General features: G+C 36.8%; 1 protein-coding gene across 4 annotated transcripts in view; it reads right to left on the bottom strand.

The window, feature by feature from the left end:
* STPG2 (sperm tail PG-rich repeat containing 2) overlaps nucleotides 1–20,445 on the bottom strand; it is a 619,397-nt gene that overhangs the window by 28,863 nt on the left and 570,089 nt on the right. For 2 of the 4 annotated variants that reach the window (XM_043871449.1, XM_043871452.1), the window contains one exon: nucleotides 3,820–3,968. The exons of the other annotated variants lie outside the window; for them this stretch is intronic. In XM_043871449.1, coding sequence (XP_043727384.1) covers nucleotides 3,820–3,968 — 149 coding nt within the window. The remainder of the gene's footprint in view (nucleotides 1–3,819; nucleotides 3,969–20,445) is intronic. 4 annotated transcript variants of the gene reach the window in all.

The following is a 20,445-nucleotide window of genomic DNA, read 5'->3' as shown; positions in this document are numbered from 1 at the left end:
TGACAATAACAATCCTCTGGGAAATAAAAAATACGCAAGGAAGTTGAGAAATATAGGTCCTTAAAAATAATGTATAATTTTAGTAGGATGATGAGCATATAGTTACATGTCTAGGAAATATTCTTTTTAGATATAAATGTTCAGCAAAGATATACAATTTCAAGACCTGTTTGAGTGGTAAAAGGCGAAGAACTTGGCAAACTAGAGTAGAGGAAGAATTCAGGTATGGCAGAGTAACTGGATGTAAACCAAGTCTCTGAGAAAAATCAGGGAATTTATTTGTTTCTATCTAATCAGGACAATGGAGAGTGACAGAGGCAGCCATGTCTTATAAGGGCCGGGAACTCGGATGTGGAGGAAACAGTGCCGAGGTGAGCATGACTGCCTTGGAGGAGTCTCACCTAAGGCTAAGAAGATAGCCTGAAAGTAGACAGAAATCTCTGCTGAGATTTTAGGCTTCTTAGGGTTTATAGAAACAAATGTTTAGTTCAGGTCTGAGATGGCAGGACTTGAGGGGACGAAAGTTCAAAGAAATGAGAAGATGAAAGATGGCATTGTTATCTTTTCCCCCTCAAGCCATTACTAAATTTTATTTGATGGAGGGTTGAGGTCTAAGAAGTAGAGTCAGAAGTAGCAGGCAAAGATCTGGGCAGCTGTACAGTGTTTGGTAATTTCACAGAATGGAGGGAAAAATACTGGAGAAGAACTCTAGTGATGATCACTGAACTCTTAGGATCACAGAAAGGTTAAACCCTAGGAACATGGATGATGAGAATTAGATCAATTTTCACAAAAATGGGAATCTCAGTCCTAAACAAACAAAATCTCACACTAAAAAAAAAATTATTTGCCCCATATTTAAGGTGCCTGAGAGAAAACAGAAAGATATTCTGTTTGGAAGATAATATGAAACAAAATATCAAATTATCTCTATAATTTCCCACAAGCTATAACCAAAACTTGATCAAACTTATTAGGCATGCCAGAAATAGAATTAAAAGACAGGAACTAAGAAAATAAACAATATGAGCAGATCCAAAGGTGCATCAGAGTTGGATTCATTTTTATGTATTATGGCCTTTAATGAAAAGTAAAATGCTTAACAAATTGTTGATAAGATGAAGAATCTCACCATATAACTGAAATTTATAAATAATAACAAAATGGAAATTATAGAATTAAAAATATAATTGACATTAAGAATGCAACAGATGTGTTTAACTGCAGATTAGACTATTGAAGAGATGATTAGCAATCTAGAAGAGAGATTGTTAGAAAACATACAGACTGAAGTACAGAGAGAAAAAAATGTCTCTAATATAGAAAATAAATCCAAGACATGACATACAATAAAATGATTTAATATCTGTAACTGTAGTTTCAGAATAAGATGAGACAGAAGGTTATAAAATGTGATAAAAGCAATATTTTAACAATAATACCTGATAATTTTCCACAACTGATTAAAGGGCATCAATCCACACAATTCAGAACTTTAGCAAATACCAAGGAGGATTGTGATAGAGTGAAAAAAATCCTAGGTGTATTAGATTAAAATTCATTTTTAAAAATGCATAAAGAAAATTTGTAAAAGTAGTCAGATAAATAAAAGACACACTATAATCAAAGAAAAAAACATTTCATAAAAAGCACGCAGAAGATAATGCAATGAAATCTTTCAAATGCTGGAAGAAAATATGTGTGAACCAGCAGTTTTTATCCAGGAAAAATATTCCTTAAAAATAAAGGTGAAATAAAAATGTTTCCAAACAAAAACTGAGACAACTCATCAACAGCCAATCTGCATGAATGTATACATTAAAAGGAGTTCATTAGATAGAAGAATAATGATCCCAAAGAGAAGCATAGAAAAGAAAGAATGGAGAGCAATGTAACAGATAAAACTGTGGGTAAATTTAAATGAATATGACTCAAGAAATGATAATAATAACGCCTTTGGGGTCAAAAATAGATATGGAATTGAAAATATGACAATTAGAGCATAAATTGTAAGGCAATAGTTTTAAATGAAATAGCTTTTAAATCTTTGCATTTTAGAGGAAATACTGCATATTAATAACTAATAATGATTATGAGTAAATTTAATGGGCTATTGCTCCCAGTAATAACAAAACATATAACAGAAGCAGAAGTATAACGTGTGAAATGGAATTGAAAATGAAACACTATGGCAGACTTTGTTTTTCAACATAATTTACTGAGAATTTCACTGTTCCTAAATATGGATGTTCTAGATTAGCACTGTTCAATAGATATATAACATGAGCCTATGATCATATTAAACAGGTAAAAATAAACATGAAAATAAGCATAATGGGATATTTTAAGAAATATATCTTAAATATTCTTTCAACATATAAACTATTTTTAATCAGATATTTTATACTCTTTTTGTCAAATTAAGTCTTCAAAATCTGGTGTGCATTCAGACTTACAGCTCATTTCATGTTGAAATAGCCACATTTCACGTGCTTAATACTCACACATGGGTAGTGGCTACCATCACGGGTAATAGTCTGTGGTCTAAAATGTAGCAGGAATAAACTTGGATGAATCTATATGAATTAGATCTACTAACCAGCAAGTCATCTAATGATATATTAAACTTTATATTTTATTACTTAAATAACTTTCTGCTTAGAATCTAATTCCCCAGCAATTAATATTATCTCAGTTCCTGAAATACAATGCTAATTGGCAGTATGGATACTGACGTAAAAAGACATTCTGGAATACAAGAATATCAAATTGTTCACACCCAGCCCCTCCCCCCAAATCAAAGCCAAAAACACTGTCACAGTCATTATTATATAGCTGAAAATCCAATACTTTGGCCACCTCATTCGGAGAACTGACTCATTAGAAAAGACCCTGATGCTGGGAAAGATTGAAGGCAGGAGGAGAAGGGGGTGACAGAGGATGAGAGGGTTCGATGGCATCATTGACTTGATGAACGTGAGTTTGAGTAAGCTCCAGGAGTTGGTGATGGATAGGGAAGCCTGGTGTGCTGCAGTCCATTGGGTCGCAAAGAGTCAGACAGGACTGAGCAACTGAACTGAACTGATTTGTCTAAATGCAAACTTGCTTGATTGTACAATTTGGTCAACAAAACATAAATGTCAAGAGATGTAATCTCACAATAATTTACTTAAACATGACCTTAATTTTTTGATTACTTTGTATTAAAAAAGATAAGTTTTGTATTAAACTTTGTATTAAAAAAGATAAGTTAATTAAAATAAAGCCTGTCACTGTCACCTCATTAAGGAAACTTCAATTGTGGCATCAAAGGTAAATGAGAAGCATGCTTTATAAAACTGAAAATATAATAGCTCTTCTTGATAAGATTAGCACTTATTTCTACAAGCATGCAGACTGTCCTCAACTATAATCTCTTAATTGCTCCGTGTGTGTGTTTGTGTGTTAGTCACTCAGTCGTGTCTGACTCTATGAGACCCCAGGGACTGTAGCCTCCCAGTCTTCTCTGTCCATGGGATTCTCCAGGGAAGTATACTGGAGTGGACTCTCATGCCTTCCTCTAGGGGATCTTCCCGACCCAGGGATTGAATCCGGGTCTCCTGCATGGCAAGTGGACTCTTTACCATCTGAGCCACAAGGGAAGCCAAATTACTCCTTGGGCCCATGAATATAACCAAACTTTAGAAATGGGATGTAAATATATTGCTTTGAAGACGACAAAAAGTCTCACCCAGAGAGTCTGTATGACAGTTAAATTATGGATTGTAAAAATGTACCAGCCATACAGTGGTATTCAGTGAGACAAGCAAGCATACTTACCATTCAGAAGGCCCTGCTTGGCTTCCCGGACATTTTTGTTTGTTTTTTTGTAGCATAACTGCAGCATCTTCTATCTTAATTGGAGAAGGATTTGGTAGAGTGACATTAAATGTTCTTTTCAGAACAGAATGTCTTAAAAATGGACTGAGCTATGGGTAGTCAAACAAAAGAATAACATGTCTTAATTATATTATTCATAAACACAATAATTACACTACTCATAATAATTTGAAAAAATTATTATTTTATAAAAATGGACAATGTATTCATTAATGGAAATAACTTTTGTAACATACTTACACTATTTATTAATATCTTACACTAAAAAGGAATTTGGGGATATAATAATTTTGGAATACAATTTAGGTTTTTAGGGTTAATATCTATGAATGTATGTTAAAGTGTAAAGTTACTAGTCATGAGGTAGACTAAAGTATATTTAATAGTTTTGCCAAAAATCATATATATTTGCAAGAGACCAAAATCTTGGATGAAATCGTAGCCATTTTTTTAATAAGAAATAGATAGGTTTTTGCATATATTAATATCACATAAAGCTGGCTTAAAACACAACTTCCAAAAACTAAGATCATGTCATCTAGTCCCATCATTTCATGGCATATAGATGGGGAAACAATGGAAACTGACAGACTTAATTTTCTTGGGCTCCAAAATCACTGTGGATGGGGACTGCACCCATGAAATTAAAAGACACTTGCTCCTTGAAAGAAAAGCTACGACAAACCTAGACAGTGTATTAAAAAGAAGAGACACTACTTTGCCAACAAAGGTCCATCTAGTTAAAGCTATAGTTTTTCCAGTAGTCATGTGTGGATGTGAGAGTTGGGCCATAAAGAAGGCTGAGCGCCAAAGAGTTAATGCTTTCAAACTGTTGTGTTGGAGAAGGCTCCTGACAGTCCCTTACATTGCAAGGGGATCAAATCAGTCAATTCTAAAGGAAATCAACCTGAATGTTCATTGGAAGGACTGATGCTGAAGCTGAAGCTCCGATACTTTGGCCACCAGATGTGAAGAGCAAACTCATTGGAAAAGACCCTGATTCTGGGAAAGACTGAAGGCAGGAGGAGAAGGAAACAACAGAGGACAAGATAGTTGGATGGCATCACCGACTCAATGGACATGAGTTTGAGCAAGCTCTGGGAGATGGTCAAGGACAGGGACGCCTAGTGTGCTGCAGTCCATGGGATCACAAAGAGTCAGACATGACTGAGGGACTGAACAACAACAACAAATATCACATAATTTTATTCTGAAAACAGGTTTTGCTTCCAATGAAAGTAGGTGTTGGTTTCTCAGATGTCTTCTCTCAACCTTATCCTTTCATTAAATATTAACTAAATTTTTATCATCTGCCCAAAACTATCTTTCATACTGTAAACATCTAGTAACAAAAGCTCAATTACTTACATTCAGCATTTACATTCCAATGAAAACACTGAGAAAGACAAAAATTTGAAACAACTCATAAACTAAAAATTAAATAAACCCCCTAGTGTCTCATTTTCAACTGCTATGAGGAATGTCCACTGAATCTCTTGCTAAAAGGAGATGACTGATAAACAAAATTATGGAATTTCACTCAACCAATATATACTGAGTACCTCAGATGGGACTGGCAGGGCTTCACTGCTGGCTCAGGCAGTAAAGAATCTGCCTGCAATGTGGGAGACCCAGGTTTGATCCCTGGGTTGGGAAGAAACCCTGGAGAAGGAAATGGCAACCCACTCTAGCATTATTACTTGGAGAATTCCATGGACAGAGGAGCCTGGTGAGCTACAGTCCATGGGGTTGCAAAAAGTTGGACACAACTGAGTGACTAACACTTTCACTTTCATGTGACTGGTACCAGTTCTACCATAACCTTATCAACACATATCCTTTTATATATATATATATATATATTTCTAAAATGACCCTGCCAGGAACATTGTATAACTTAGGTATACAAAGAAGTTGGGTATTGGGATGAGTAATTAATAAGTAAATAATTTTTGCAAATACTGTATTTCTCACTGTCTACATGTGATAGATAGGATGATAATTACAGGTTTAGAACTGGTTTCATAAAGAAAGGGTATTTAACAGATCTCAGTGAAATTTTGGACTTGTACACTTATAATATCTGTGGCATTTGGAAGGTTATTTCCCCTTTTTGAACATTGATTTCCTCATTTTTCAAATAGAGAAAGTGTTATATACTTTATACAAACTTTATGGTTATATTAATTGAATTAAAGTATGTAAACTAGTCTTTGTTCTTGAGACGCAGTATAACTCAGCAGTTAAAAGCATGGACTATCTATCAATCCAGCCTTGATAACTGCTTTATTTGTGTCCTTAAGCAACTTATGGGCTTCCCTGGTGGCTCAGATGATAAAGAATGTGCCTGCACTGCAAGAGACCCAGTTTCAATCCCTGGGTTGGGAAGATTCCCTGGAGAAGGGAATGGCAACCCACTCAAATATTCTTGCCTGGAGAATTCCATGGACAGAGGAGCCTGGTAGGCCATACTCCATGGGGTCATAAGGAGTCAGACATGACTGAGCGACTAACACTTTCACTTTCAATCAACTTACTTAACTTACTCTTTGGTTTTGACATTTGGTAGATGAAGATGATAAAATAATACCTATTTTACAATATTGTTTTGAGGACTAAATTAATTAAAATGTTTAAAGCACATCAAATCTGGCACATCAACACCATTATGTATCAAGTATTATTATTATTACTTATATAGTGTCCTCCCAAAAACTGAACATTTGCATCATTACCAAAAATAAATATTCTGATATAAAGAGACAGAAAACTATCTTGTGTAAATGGATTAGAATAATAACCTCTGATGGCTCAGCAGGTAAAGAATCCTCCTGCAATGCAGGAGACATAGGAGATGCAGGTTCGATCTCTGGGTCTGGAAGATCCCCTGGAGGAGGAAATGGCAACCCATTCTAGTATTCTTCCTGGGAAATCCCATGGACAGAGGAGCCTGGTGGGCTACTGTTCTTGGGGTCAGAATGAGTTGGACATGACTGAGCAACTAGGCACAGGGCACTATTGTTAAAATGTCTATACTACTGAAAGCAATTTACATATTTAATGCAATCTCTATCAAAATACCCCTGACATTTTTCACAGACTAGAAAGAACAATCCTAAAATTTGTTCTGAACTACAAAAGACCCTGAATAGCCAAGATATATTGGAAGGAAGAAAAAAAAAAAAGCTGCATTTATCATGTTCTCTGACTTCTGGCTATACTACAGAGCTATAGTAATCAAAACAGTATGATACTGGCACAAAAAAAGACACAACAATCAGTTAAACAGAACAGAGAGCCCAGAAATAAACCCATGCACTGATGGTCAATCTATGACAAAGGAAGTAAGAATATACAATGAGGGAAAGTCAGTCTCTTCAATATGGTACTGGGAAAACAGGACAGCTACATGTAAAAGAATGAAATTAGAACACTCTCTAATACCATATAAAAAATAAACTCAAAGTATATTAAAGACCTGAATGTAAGTCGGGGTGCTAGAAAACTCCTAGAAGAAAACATAGGCAGAACATGTCTAAGTCATGGCAATATATTTTTTGGATTTGTCTCTTAACGCAAAGGAAACAAAAGCAAAAGTGAACAAGTGGGACCAAATGAAATTTAAAAGCTATTGCACAACAAAAGAAACTATCAACAAAATGAAAAGACAACCTATGAAAAGGGAGAAAATATTTGAAAATGATGCAACCAAAAAGCAATTAATATTCAAAATATACAGACAGCTCACATAACTCAGTATTAAAAAAAAAATCAAAAAGTGGACAGGAGACCTGAACAGACATTTCTCCATAGAAGACACACAGATAGCTAACAGAAACATGAAAAAGTGCTCAAGATTGTTAATCATCAGAGAAATGTAAATCAAAACAACAAGATATCACCTCATGCCTGTCAGAATGGCTATCATCAAAAAGTCTACAAATACCAAAATTTGGCCAGGATGTGGTGAAAAGGGAACCCTAGAAAGCATAGGTGGGAATGTAAATTGGAAAAGCCACTGAGAAGAACAGTAGAGAGGTTCAAAAAACTAAAATTAGAACTACTGTATGATCTAGCAAAGAGGTGGCAAGAATACACAGAAGAACTATACAAAAAGATCTTCACGATCCAGATAATCACAATGGTGTGATCACTCACCTGGAGCCAGACATCCTGGAATGTGAAGTCAAGTGGGACTTAGAAAGTATCACTACAAACTAAGCTAGTGGAGGTGATGGAATTCCAGTTGAGCTATTTCAAATCCTGAAAGATGATGCTGTGAAAGTGCTGCACTCAATATGCCAGCAAATTTGGAAAACTCAGCAGTGGCCACAGGACTGGAAAAGGTCGTTTTTCATTCCAATCACAAAGAAAGGCAATGCTCGAACTACTGCACAATTGCATTCATCTCACACACTAGTAAAGTAATGCTCAAAATTCTCCAAGCCAGGCTTCAGCAATATATGAACCATGAACTTCCAATGTTCAAGCAGGTTTTAGAAAAGACAGAGGAACCAGAGATCAAATTGCCAATATCTGCTGGATCATCAAAAAAGCAAGACAGTTCCAGAAAAACATCTATTTCTGCTTTATTGACTATGCCAAAGCCTTCAACTGTGTGGACCACAATAAACTGTGGAAAATTCTGAAAGAGATGGGAATACCAGACCACCTGACCTGCCTCTTGAGAAACCTGTATACAGGTCAGAAAGCAACAGTTAGAACTGGACATGGAACCACAGGCTGGTTCCAAATAGGAAAAGGAATACGTCAAGGCTGTATATTGTCACCCTGCTTATTTAAATTATATGCAGAGTACCATCATGAGAAACACTGGGCTGGAAGAAGCACAAGCTGGAATCAAGATTGCTAGGAGAAATATCAAAACCTCAGATATGCAGACAACACCACCTTTACGGTAGAAAGTGAAGAGGAACTAAAGAGCCTCTTGATGAAAGTGAAAGAGGAGAGTCAAAAAGTTGACTTAAAGCTCAACATTCAGAAAACCAAGATCATGGCATCTGGTCCCATCACTTCATGACAAATAGATGGGAAATAGTGGAAACAGTGTCAGACTTCATTTTTTTGGGCTCCAAAATCATTGCAGATGGTGATTGCAGCCATGAAATTAAAAGACGCTTACTCCTTGGAAGGAAAGTTATGACCAACTTAGCATATTTAAAAGTTGAGACATTACTTTGCCAACAAAGGTCCATCTAGTCAAGGCTATGGTTTTTCCAGTGGTAATGTATGGATGTGAGAGTTGGACGGTGAAGAAAGCTGAGCTCCGAAGAATTGATGCTTTTGAACTGTGGTGTTGGAGAAGACTCTTGAGAGGCCCTTAGGCTGCAAGAAGATCCAACCAGTCCATCCTAAAGGAGATCAGTCCTGGGCGTTCATTGGAAGGACTGATGCTGAAGCTGAAACCCCAGTACTTTGGCCACCTCGTGCGAAGAGTTGACTCACTAGAAAAGACCCTAATGCTGGGAAGTATTGGGGGCAGGAGGAGAAGGAGATGACAGAGGATGAGATGGCTGGATGGCATCACTGACTCAATGGACATGGGTTTGGGTGGACTCTGGGATTTGGTGATGGACAGGGAGGCCTGGTGTGCTGTGATTCATGGAGTTGCAAAGAGTCGGACACAACTGAGCGACTGAACTGAACTGATGATCTAGCAATTCCACTCCTGAGTATATATCTGAAGAAAATGAACACTAATTTGCAAAGATGCATGTACTGCTATGTTCATAGTAATGTTGTTTACAATAGCCAAAATATAGAAGCATCCAAAGCATCAATCAACACAGGAATAGATAAAGAAGATGTGAAATATATATACAATGTAATACTACTCATCTATAAAAAGGAATGAAATTTGCATTTTCAGCAACATGGATGGAGATTATCATACTAAGTGAAATAAGTCAGAAAAAAAGAAATATCATATATTACTTATAAGTGGAATCTAAGAAAAATGATATAAATGAACTTATTTACAAAATGGAAATAACAATGAACCAATGTTTGTGCCGAAGAATTAATTCTTTTGAACTATAGTGTTGGAGAAGACTATTGAGGGTCCCTTTGACAGCAAGGAGATCAAACCAGTCAATCCTAAAGGAAATCTGCCCTTAATATTCATTGGAAGAACTGATGGTGAAGCTGAAACTCCAATGCTTTGGCCACCTGATGTGAAGACCTGACTCATTGGAAAAGACCCTAATGCTGGGAAAGATTGAAGGCTTGAGGAGAAGGGGACAATGGAGGATGAGATGGTTGTATGGCACTACCAACTTGATGGACATGAGTTTGAACAGGCTTTGGGAGCTGGTGATGGACAGCGAAGTCTGGCGTGCTGCATTCCATGGGTTCACAAAGAGTTGGACACGACTGAGAAACTGAACTGAACTGAATGTTTATAGAATTACTTCCAAAGCTATAGTCCTAATCCAAAATTTTTATGATTTAAAAAAGGAAAACTGGGTAAATACTATTTATTCCCCCTTCCTCTTATTTATTCCACAAGTGGATATGAAGTGCTTACAACATACCAGGTACTAATATAGAGTCTAATGATAAAATTTTCAAGAAATAGGACAAAATATCAGGCCTTGTGAAATCCACTACCAATAATCAGATAATTATAAAATAAATATAAATCAAAGAGTGATAAGAACTCTTAAGAGGTACATAAAGACAAATCGGAAGATTGGACCAAGGAAGGGCAATCAGAGGCTTCATCAAAGAAATGATGATTGAACTGAAATCTGAAGAAAGGATAGAACTCAGCTATGCAATGGTGATGGGGGATGGAAGGATGTACTCCAGGCTGAGAGATATAAACAAAGACTCTGAAACATGCTCTAGTAACTAAAAGAAGATTAGTGGGCTTGGAGTGGAATAAAGGAACATATCATAAGAGATGTTGCTTTGAGGATAAACAGGCCGAGTTAAGGAGTCTTTATAATAAAAGTGATTAGAGACCATTGAGGTTTATTAAAAAGAGGGTGAGAGATGATTTTCTGGTTGTTTTTTAGAAAGATCATTTATTACTGTATTTTTCATTAATGGTTTTATTATTAAAACATTGAATAGCATATGTACATTTATCTAACTACTGAAAGAATCATGTATCACTGATTTAAATGTGAATTATTTATTTTTATTTATTCCTTAAATGAGAATAACTCAGGAGGAAGTTTTTCAGGTTCAAAATTATCTTCTAGAACCAGGGAAGAGTGTATAGTCTGAGGCTCAGCGGAGAAGAATGGGTTAAAGATGAAAATAATGCAGATATTGCCTGTGAATAGGCTATGGAGAAATTACAGGACAAGAGAAAAACCCAAGGTAAAATTTATGGAACCAAATTCAGGGCCATATATGGGGAAAGAAGTCATGAAATACAGAAATGGGGCAGGTAGAGAGGTAGGAGGAATAGCAGAGAGTGGTATGTCAGCAAAGCCAAGAGGAGAGAGTACACCAAGATTTCAACATGGCTGAGAAGTCTAATAGTAAGTGGATGAAAAACATTCTTCACTTTGAAAGAAATGAAGCACACTAATTAATTTAGTTGAGGTAAATTAAAGTGAATATAAGCCATAATGGAGGAAACCAAGGAGAAGAAAGTACAGCAGTAATGAGAAACTTTTTCAAGAACTTATTGTCAAAGATAGAAGAAAATGAACCAGAGATACATAAAGAGTCTGGAAATACTGGCTTATAACTTCTGTTTTTATTTTTTGTTTAACAGAGGATATTTGAAACTATTTAAAGACAAGAGAAATTACCCTATTGGTGAGAATAAGGGGGCATAACTGAGAGTAAAATGTGCCATAAAATTTAGAAAGAATAAAATCCATATTTGGAGTTGTTAGTATTAGAAAAAATGAGTGAGCTTCTGTAATAACACTTGGGAATGATTATGAGATAAATCTAGATATGTGTAAATTTATAAATTAAATAAAATATAAATTACTTTCCATCTATGTATTTTTGTTGGTTTGTTTTTCTCTACAGTTGGCATCAAGTGTTCCTCCTATTCAAATTCCCATTGAAATGGCCAAGGAAATATATGATTGGGAAAAACTCTATGTTAAGGAAAAACAGGGATAGAACATTTTTATGCTGAAAGTTTCAAAGAAGTACAGGCAGATATAATAGTGATGAGAACGGACTGAAGGAGATTTAAAGGGATGATTCGGGCTTCCTATCCCCTATCCTGAACTGATTTCCAAGTAAAAATATTCACTTCAGGAAGTTGAAATTTTTTCATTCTCAATCTAGAGATGATCAAACTGGTGCAGTGTCATTGAGGGTAAAATACTGGAGTCAGTAGATGTTTTTAAAATTTTTGAATTTTTATTTTTTAATTTTCATTGAAATATAGTTGATTTTACAATGTTGTATTAGTTTCAGCTGTACAATAGAATAAATCAGTTATATATATATTCTTTTCTAACATTCTCTTCCATTATATAATAAGATATAAAGTATAGTTCCCTGTGATATACAGTACGGTCCTTGTTGGTTATCTATGTTATATAGAGAAAAATGCATATTTTAATTTCTAATTAATTCCTCCTCCGCTCCTCTTTACTAACTGTGAGTCTCTCTATGTTTTATAAGTTCCTTTGTATCATTTTTTTTAGATTCAACATATAAGTGGTATCTTCATTATCCATTCATCTGTCAATGGACACTTAGATAGATTCAATGGCTTGGATATTGTAAATAGTGCTGCAAAGAATATTGGGGTGCATGTGTCTTTACAAATTATGGATTTTTTTTCTAAGTGTATGCCCAGGAGTGGGATTTCAGTATCATATGAAAGTTATATTTTTATTTTCATAAGGAAACTCCGTGCTGTGCTCCATACTGGATACACCAGTGTACATCCCAACAACAGTTCTTTTCCCTCCACATCCTCTCAATCACTTATTATTTGTAGACTTTTTGATGTTAACCATTCTGACCCATGAGATGATAACTCATTGTAATTTTGATTTGCATTTCTCTAAGCACAAGCTAGAATCAAGATTGCTGGGAGAAATATCAGTTACCTCAGATATGCAGATGACACCAACCTTTATGGCAGAAAGTGAAGAGGAACTAAAAAGTCTCTTGATGAAAGTGAAAGAGGAGAGTGAAAAGTTGGCTTAAAGCTCAACATTCAGAAAACTAAGATCATGGCAAATGGTCCCATCACTTCATGGTAAATAGATGGGGAAAGCGTGGAAACAGTGTCAGATTTCATTTTGGGGGGCTCCAAAATCATTGCAGATGGTGATTGCAGCCATGAAATTAAAAGACGCTTACTCCTTGAAAGGAAAGTTATGACCAACCTAGAAAGCATATTAAAAAGTAGCGACATTACTTTGCCAACAAAGGTCCACCTAGTCAAGGCTTTGATTTTTCCAGTGGTCATGTATGCTTTTTTTTTTTTTCATTTATTTTTATTAGTTGGAGGCTAATTACTTTACAATATTGTAGTGGGTTTTGCCATACATTGACATGAATCAGCCATGGATTTACATGTATTCCCCATCCCAATCCTCCCTCCCACCTCCCGCCCCACCCCATTCCTCTGGGTCTTCCCAGTGCACCAGCCCAAGCACTTGTCTCATGCATCCAACCTGGGCTGGTGATCTGTTTCACTATAGATAATATACATGTTTCAATGCTGTTCTCTCAGAATATCCCACCCTCGCCTTCTCCCACAGAGTCCAAAAGTCTGTTCTGTACATCTGTGTCTCTTTTTCTGTTTTGCATATAGGGTTATCATTACCATCTTTCTAAATCCCGTTATATATGCGTTAGTATACTGTATTGATGTTTATCTTTCTGGCTTACTTCACTCTGTATAATGGGCTCCAGTTTCATCCATCTCATTAGAACTGATTCAAATGAATTCTTTTTAATGGCTGAGTAATAATCCATGGTGTATATGTACCACAGCTTCCTTATCCATTCGTCTGCTGATGGGCATCTAGGTTGCTTCCATGTCCTGGCTATTCTAAACAGTGCTGCAATGAACATTGGGGTGCACGTGTCTCTTTCAGATCTGGTTTCCTCGGTGTGTATGCCCAGGAGTGGGATTACTGGGTCATATGGCAGTTCTATTTCCAGTTTTTTAAGGAATCTCCACACTGTTCTCCATAGTGATTGTACTAGTCAGTGGTCATGTATGGATATGAGAGTTGGACGGACGGTGAAGAAAGCTGAGCGCCGAAAAACTGATGCTTTTGAACTGTGGTTTTGGAGAAGACTTTTGAGAGTTCCTTGGACTGCAAGGAGATCTAACCAGTCCATCCTAAAGGAGATCAGTCCTGAGTGTTCATTGGAAGGACTGATGTTGAAGCTGAAACTCTAATATTTTGGCCACTTCATGCAAAGAGTTGACTCATTGGAAAAGACCCTGACGCTGGGAGGGATTGGGGGCAGGAGGAGAAGGGGATGACAGAGGATGAAATGGCTGGATGGCATCACCAACTCGATGGACATGAGTTTGAGTAAACTCCGGGAGTTAGTGATGGACAGGGAGGCCTGGCGTGCTGAGATTCACGGGGTCGCAAAGAGTCGGACACAATTGAGCGACTGAACTGAACTGAAAACACAGTGATGCTGAGTATCTTTTCATGTGCCTTCTGTATGTCTTCTTAGAGAAATGTCTTTTTAGATATTATGCCATTTCTTGATTAGGTTGTTTTGTTTCTTTGTTTTTTTATATTGAGCTGTAGGAGCTATTTGTATATTTTACAGATTAATCCCTTGTCAGTTGCATCATTTGCAAATATTTTCTCCCAGTCTATAGGTTGTCTTTTTGTTCTGTTAATGGTTTCTTTTGCTGTGCAAAGGCTTTTAAGTTTAATCAGGTCCCATTTGTTTCTTTTTGTTGTGTTTGACTCTTTTCAACCCCATGGACTGTAGCCCACCAGGCACCTCTGTTCATGGATTTTCCAGGCAAGAATACTGGAGTGGGTTGCCATTGCTTTCTACAGAGGATTTTCCTGACCCAATAATTGGAGCTGTATCTCCTGAGACTCCTGCACTGAGACACTGGGGAAATCCAGTTTAATGGTACCCAGTCTTATATTTAGGTCTTTAATGCATTTTTAGTTTATTTTTGTATATGGTGTTACAGAACGTTCTAATTCCATTGTTTCACATGCATCTGCCCAGTTGTCCTATGAACAATTATTGAAGAGACTGTCCTTTCTCTATTATATATTCTTACCTCCTTTGTCTGAGCTTAACTGACCATATGTGAATAGGTTTAATTCTGGGATTTATATCCTGTTCCATTGATTTCTATATTTGTGCCTGAACCAAACTGTTTTGATTACTGTAGCTTTGTAGGATAGTCTGCAGTCAGTCAGCCTCATTCCTCTGTCTTCATTTTTTAAAATTTTGCTTTGGCTCAGTTCAGTTCAGTTGCTCAGTTATGTTCAACTCTTTGCAATCCCATAGACTGCAGCACTCCAGGATTCCCTGTCCATCACCAAAATCCTGGAGCTTGCTCAAAATCATGTCCATTGAGTCAGTGATGCCATCCAACCATCTCATCCTCGGTTGCCCCCCACTCCTCCTGCCCTCAATCTTTCCCATAATCAGGGTCTTCTCCAAGGAGTCAGTACCTCACATCAGGTGGCAAAAATATTGGAGCTTCAGCATTAGTCCTTCCAATGAATATTCAGGATTGATTTCCTTTAGGATTGACTGGTTTGATCTCCTTGTAGTCCAATAGACTATCAAGAGTCTTCTTCAATACCACGGTTAATTCCTCAGCACTCAGCTTTCTTTATGGTCCAACTCTCACATCCATTCATGACTACTGGAAAAACCATAGCTTTAACTAGATGGACCCTTGTCGGCAAAGTAATGTCTCTGCTTTTTAATATGCTGTCTAGGTTGGTCACAGCTTTTCTTCCAAGGAGCAAGTAAGTGTCTTTTAATTTCATGGCTGTTGTCACCATCTGCAGTGATTTCAGAGACCAAAAATATAAAGCATCTCACTGTTTCCATTGTTTCCCCATCTATTTGCCACGAAGTGATGGGACCAGATGCCATGATATTCGTTTTTTGAATACTGAGGTTTAAGCCGGCTTTTCACTCTCCTCTTTCACCTTCATTAAAAGGTTCTTTATTTCCTCTTTGCTTTCTGCCATAAGGGGGGTGTCATCTGCATATCTGAGGTTACTGATATTTCTCCCAGAAATCTTGATTCCAGCTTGGGCTTCATCCAGCCCAGCATTTCATATGATGTACTCTGCATATAAGTTAGATAAGCAAGCTGACAATATACATCCTTGATGTACTCCTTTCCCAATGTGGAACCAGTCCATTGTTTTGTGTCTGGTTTTACCTGTTGTTTCTTGACCTGCATACAGATTTCTCAGGAGGCAGGTAAGGTGATCTGGTATTGGCATTTCTTGAAGAATTTTCCATAGTTTGCTGTGATCCACATAGTCAAAGACTTTAGGGTAGTCAATGAAACAGAAGTAGATGTTTTTCTTGAACTCACTTGCTTTTTCTATGATTCAATGGGTGTTGGCAATTGTTTTGGTTATTACGGGTCTTTTGTGTTTACACACACACACACACACAAAATTGTTCTAGTTCAGTAAATGATTGTCATTAGTAAGTTGATACAAATTGCATTGAATCTATAGATTGTATATGTATATTGCCTTGGGTAGTTTTTTTTCTTCTTTTAAATAGTATTGATTCTTCCAATCCAAAAACATGGCATATCTTTCCATTTACTTGTGTTATCTTTAATTTCTCTAATCAGCATCTTACAGTTTGGAGTATGTATCTTTAGGTAGGTGTATTCCTAGGGTTTTGGAGAAGGCAATGGCACCCCACTCCAGTACTCTTGCCTGGAAAATCCCATGGACGGAGGAGCCTGGAAGGCTGCAGTCCATGGGGTCGCGAAGAGTCAGACACGACTGAAGTGACTTAGCAGTAGCAGCAGTAGCATTCCTAGGGTTTATTCTTTTTGATGCAAAGGTAAATGGGATTGTTTCCATAACTTTACATTCTGCTATTTCATTGCTAGTGTATAGAAATGCAACAGATTTCTATGTATTACTTTTGTATCTTGCAAATTTACTGAATTCATCAATGAGCTCTAGTAGTTTTCTGGTAGTGTCTTTAGGATTTTCTGCGTATAGCATTATGTCATCTGCAAACAGTGACAGTTGACTTCTTCTTTTCAAATTTGGATTCTTTGTATTTTTTTCTCTTATTGCTTGTGGCTAGGACTTCTAAAACTATATTGAATAGAACTGCTGAGAGTGGACATCCTTGTCTGTTCCTGACTTAGAGGAAATGCTTTCATTTCTTCACCATTAAGTATGATGCTAGCTTTGAGTCTGTCATAAATGAACTTTATTATGTTGAGGTGGTTTCCCTCTGTGGACAGTTTCTGGAGAGATTTTGTCATAAGTAGATGTTTAATTTTATCAAAAGCTTTTCATGTATCCATTGAGATGATCATATTGTTTTTATTCTTCAATTTGATAATGTGGTATATCATAATGATCTATTTGTGAATATTGAAAAATACTTCCATCCCTAGGATAAATCCCACTTAACCATGGTGAATGATCCTTTCAATATATTGTTGGATTTGGTTTGCTAGTATTTTGTTGGATTTTTTCATCTATATTTATCAGAAATATTGGCCTGTGATTTTCTTTTTTTTTTTTTTTTTGTAGTATCTTTTTTGGCTTTCATAGGGGCTTCAAAGAATGAGTTTAGAAGTGTTCCTTCCTTTGCCAAGTTTTGGAATAGTTTTCAGAAGTATAGATGCTATTTTATCTTGAAATGTTTGACTGAACTCACCTGTGAAGGCACCTGGCCCTGGACTTTTAGATCTTTGGAATTTTTAAATCACAGTTTCAATTTAAGTACTTGTGATTGGTCTGCTCATGTTTTCTATTTCTTCCAGGTTCTGTTTTGGGAGACTGTGTCTTTCTAAGAAGTGGACAGATTCTTATAGGTTGTCCGTTTTATTGGCATATATATAGTTGCTTGTAGTAGCTTTTTTCTTCCTTTGTATTTCTGTGGTGTAAGTTGTAACTTCTCCTTTTTCATTTCTAACTCTATTGATTTGGACCTTGTCTCCTTTTTTCTTGTTTGGCTAAAGGTTTGTCAATTTTATCTCTTCAGAGAACCAGTTTTTTTGTCCATTGATCTTTTCTATTGTTTTTAATTTCTATTTCATTTATTTCTTATCTGATCTTTAGGATTTCTTTCCTTCTATCTTTGGGTTTTGTTTGGTTTTCTTTCCCTAGTTTCCTTAGGTTATTTCTATGAGATGTTTCTTGTTTCCTGGGGTAAGCTTGTATCACTATAAACTTCCGTCTTAAAACTGCTTTTGCTGCATCCCATAGGTTTTAGATCATTGTGTCTCAATTTCCATCTGTCCTTCGGTATTCTTTTTATTTCCTCTTTGATTATTCGGTGATCTATTGGTTGTTTTTGGCATATTGTTTAGCCTCCATGAGTTCATGCTTTTTGCATTTTTTTCTTGCAGTTGATTTCTAATTTCAAAGTGTTGTGGTCAGAAAAGATGCTTGATAAGACTTCAGTTTTCTTAAATTTACCAAGAGTTGCTTTGGCCCAGCATGTGATCTATCCTAGAGAATGTTCCATGTGCCCTTGAAAAGGATGTATATTCTGCTTCTTTCATATGGAATGCTCTATAAATATCAATTAAGTTCATTTGGCCTAATGCATCACTTAAGACCTGTATTTCCTTATTGATTTTCTGTCTGGATGATTTATCCAATGATTTAAGTACGATGTGGAAGTCCCCCACTATTATTCTGTTACTGTCAATTTCTCCTTATAAGGCTGTTAGTATTTACCTTACATATTTGAAATGGTCAAACAGGAGATGGCAAGAGTGAATGTCGATATTCTAGGAATCAGCGAACTAAAATGGACTGGAATGGGTGAATTTAACTCAGATGACCATTATATCTACTACTGTGGGCAGGAATCCCTTAGAAGAAATGGAGTAGCCATCATAGTCAACAAAAGAGTCCGAAATGCAGTACTTGGATGCAATCTCAAAAACGACAAAATGATCTCTGTTCGTTTCCAAGGCAAACCATTCAATATCATGGTAATCCAAGCCTATGCCCCAAACAGTAATGCTGAAGAAGCTGAAGTTGAACGGTTCTATGAAGACCTACAAGACCTTTAGAACTAACACCCAAAAAGATGTCCTTTGCATTATAGGGGACTGAAATGCAAAAGTAGGAAGTCAAGAAACACCTGGAGTAACAGGCAAATTTGGCCTTGGAGTACAGAAAGAAGCAGGGCAAAGGCTAATAGAGTTTTGCCAAGAGAACTCACTGGTCATAGCAAACACCCTCTTCCAACAACACAAGAGAAGACTCTACACATGGACATCACCAGATGGCCAACACCGAAATTAGATTGATTATATTCCTTGCAGGCAAAGATGGAGAAGCTCTATACAGTCAGCATAAACAAGACCTGGAGCTGACTGTGGCTCAGATCATGAACTCCGTATTGCCAAATTCAGACTTAAATTGAAGAAAGTAGGGAAAACCACTAGAACATTCAGGTATGACCTTAATCAAATCCCTTATGACTATACAGTGGAAGTGAGAAATAGATTTAAGGGACTGGATCTGATAGACAGAGAGCCTGATGAACTATGGATGGAGGCTCGTGACACTGTACAGGAGACAGGGATCAAGATCATCCCCATGGAAAAGAAATGCAAAAAGGCAAAATGGTTGTCTGAGGAGGCCTTACAAATAGCTGTGAAAAAAAAGAGAAGCAAAAAGCAAAGGAGAAAAGGAAAGATATTCCCATTTGAATGCAGAGTTCCAAAGAATGGCCAGGAGAGATAAGAAAGCCTTCCTCAGTGATCAGTGCAAAGAAATAGAGGAAAACAACAGAATTGGAAAGACTAGAGATCACTTCAAGAAAATTAGAGATACCAAGGGAACATTTCATGCAAAAATGGGCTCAATAAAGGACAGAAATGGTATGGACCTAACAGAAGTAGAAGATATGAAGAAGAGGTGGCAAGAATACACAGAAGACTACAAAAAAGATCTTCATGACCCAGATAATCAGAATGGTGTGATCACTCACCTAGAGCCAGACATCCTGGAATGTGAAGTCAAGTGGACCTTAGAATGCATCACTACAAAAAAAGCTAGTGGATGTGATGGAATTCCAGTTGAGCTATTTCAAATCCTGAAATATGATGCTGTGAAAGTGCTGCACTCAGTATGCCAGCAAATTTGGAAAACTCACCAGTGGCCACAGGACTGGAAAAGGTCCGTTTTCATTCCAATCCCTAAGAAAGGCAATCCCAAAGAATGTTCAAACTACCGGACAATTGCACTTATCTCACACACTAGTAAAGTAATGCTCAAAATTCTCCAAGCCAGGCTTCAGCAATATGTGAACTGAGAACTTCCAGATGCTCAAGCTGGTTTTAGAAAAGGCAGAGGAACCAGAGATCAAATCGCCAATATCTGCTGGATCATCGAAAAAGCAAGAGAGTTCCAG

Source organism: Cervus elaphus, chromosome 17 (genome assembly GCF_910594005.1).
Source record: "Cervus elaphus chromosome 17, mCerEla1.1, whole genome shotgun sequence".
Taxonomy (NCBI): Eukaryota; Metazoa; Chordata; class Mammalia; order Artiodactyla; family Cervidae; genus Cervus; species Cervus elaphus.
This window is presented reverse-complemented; position numbering and strand designations above follow the sequence as displayed.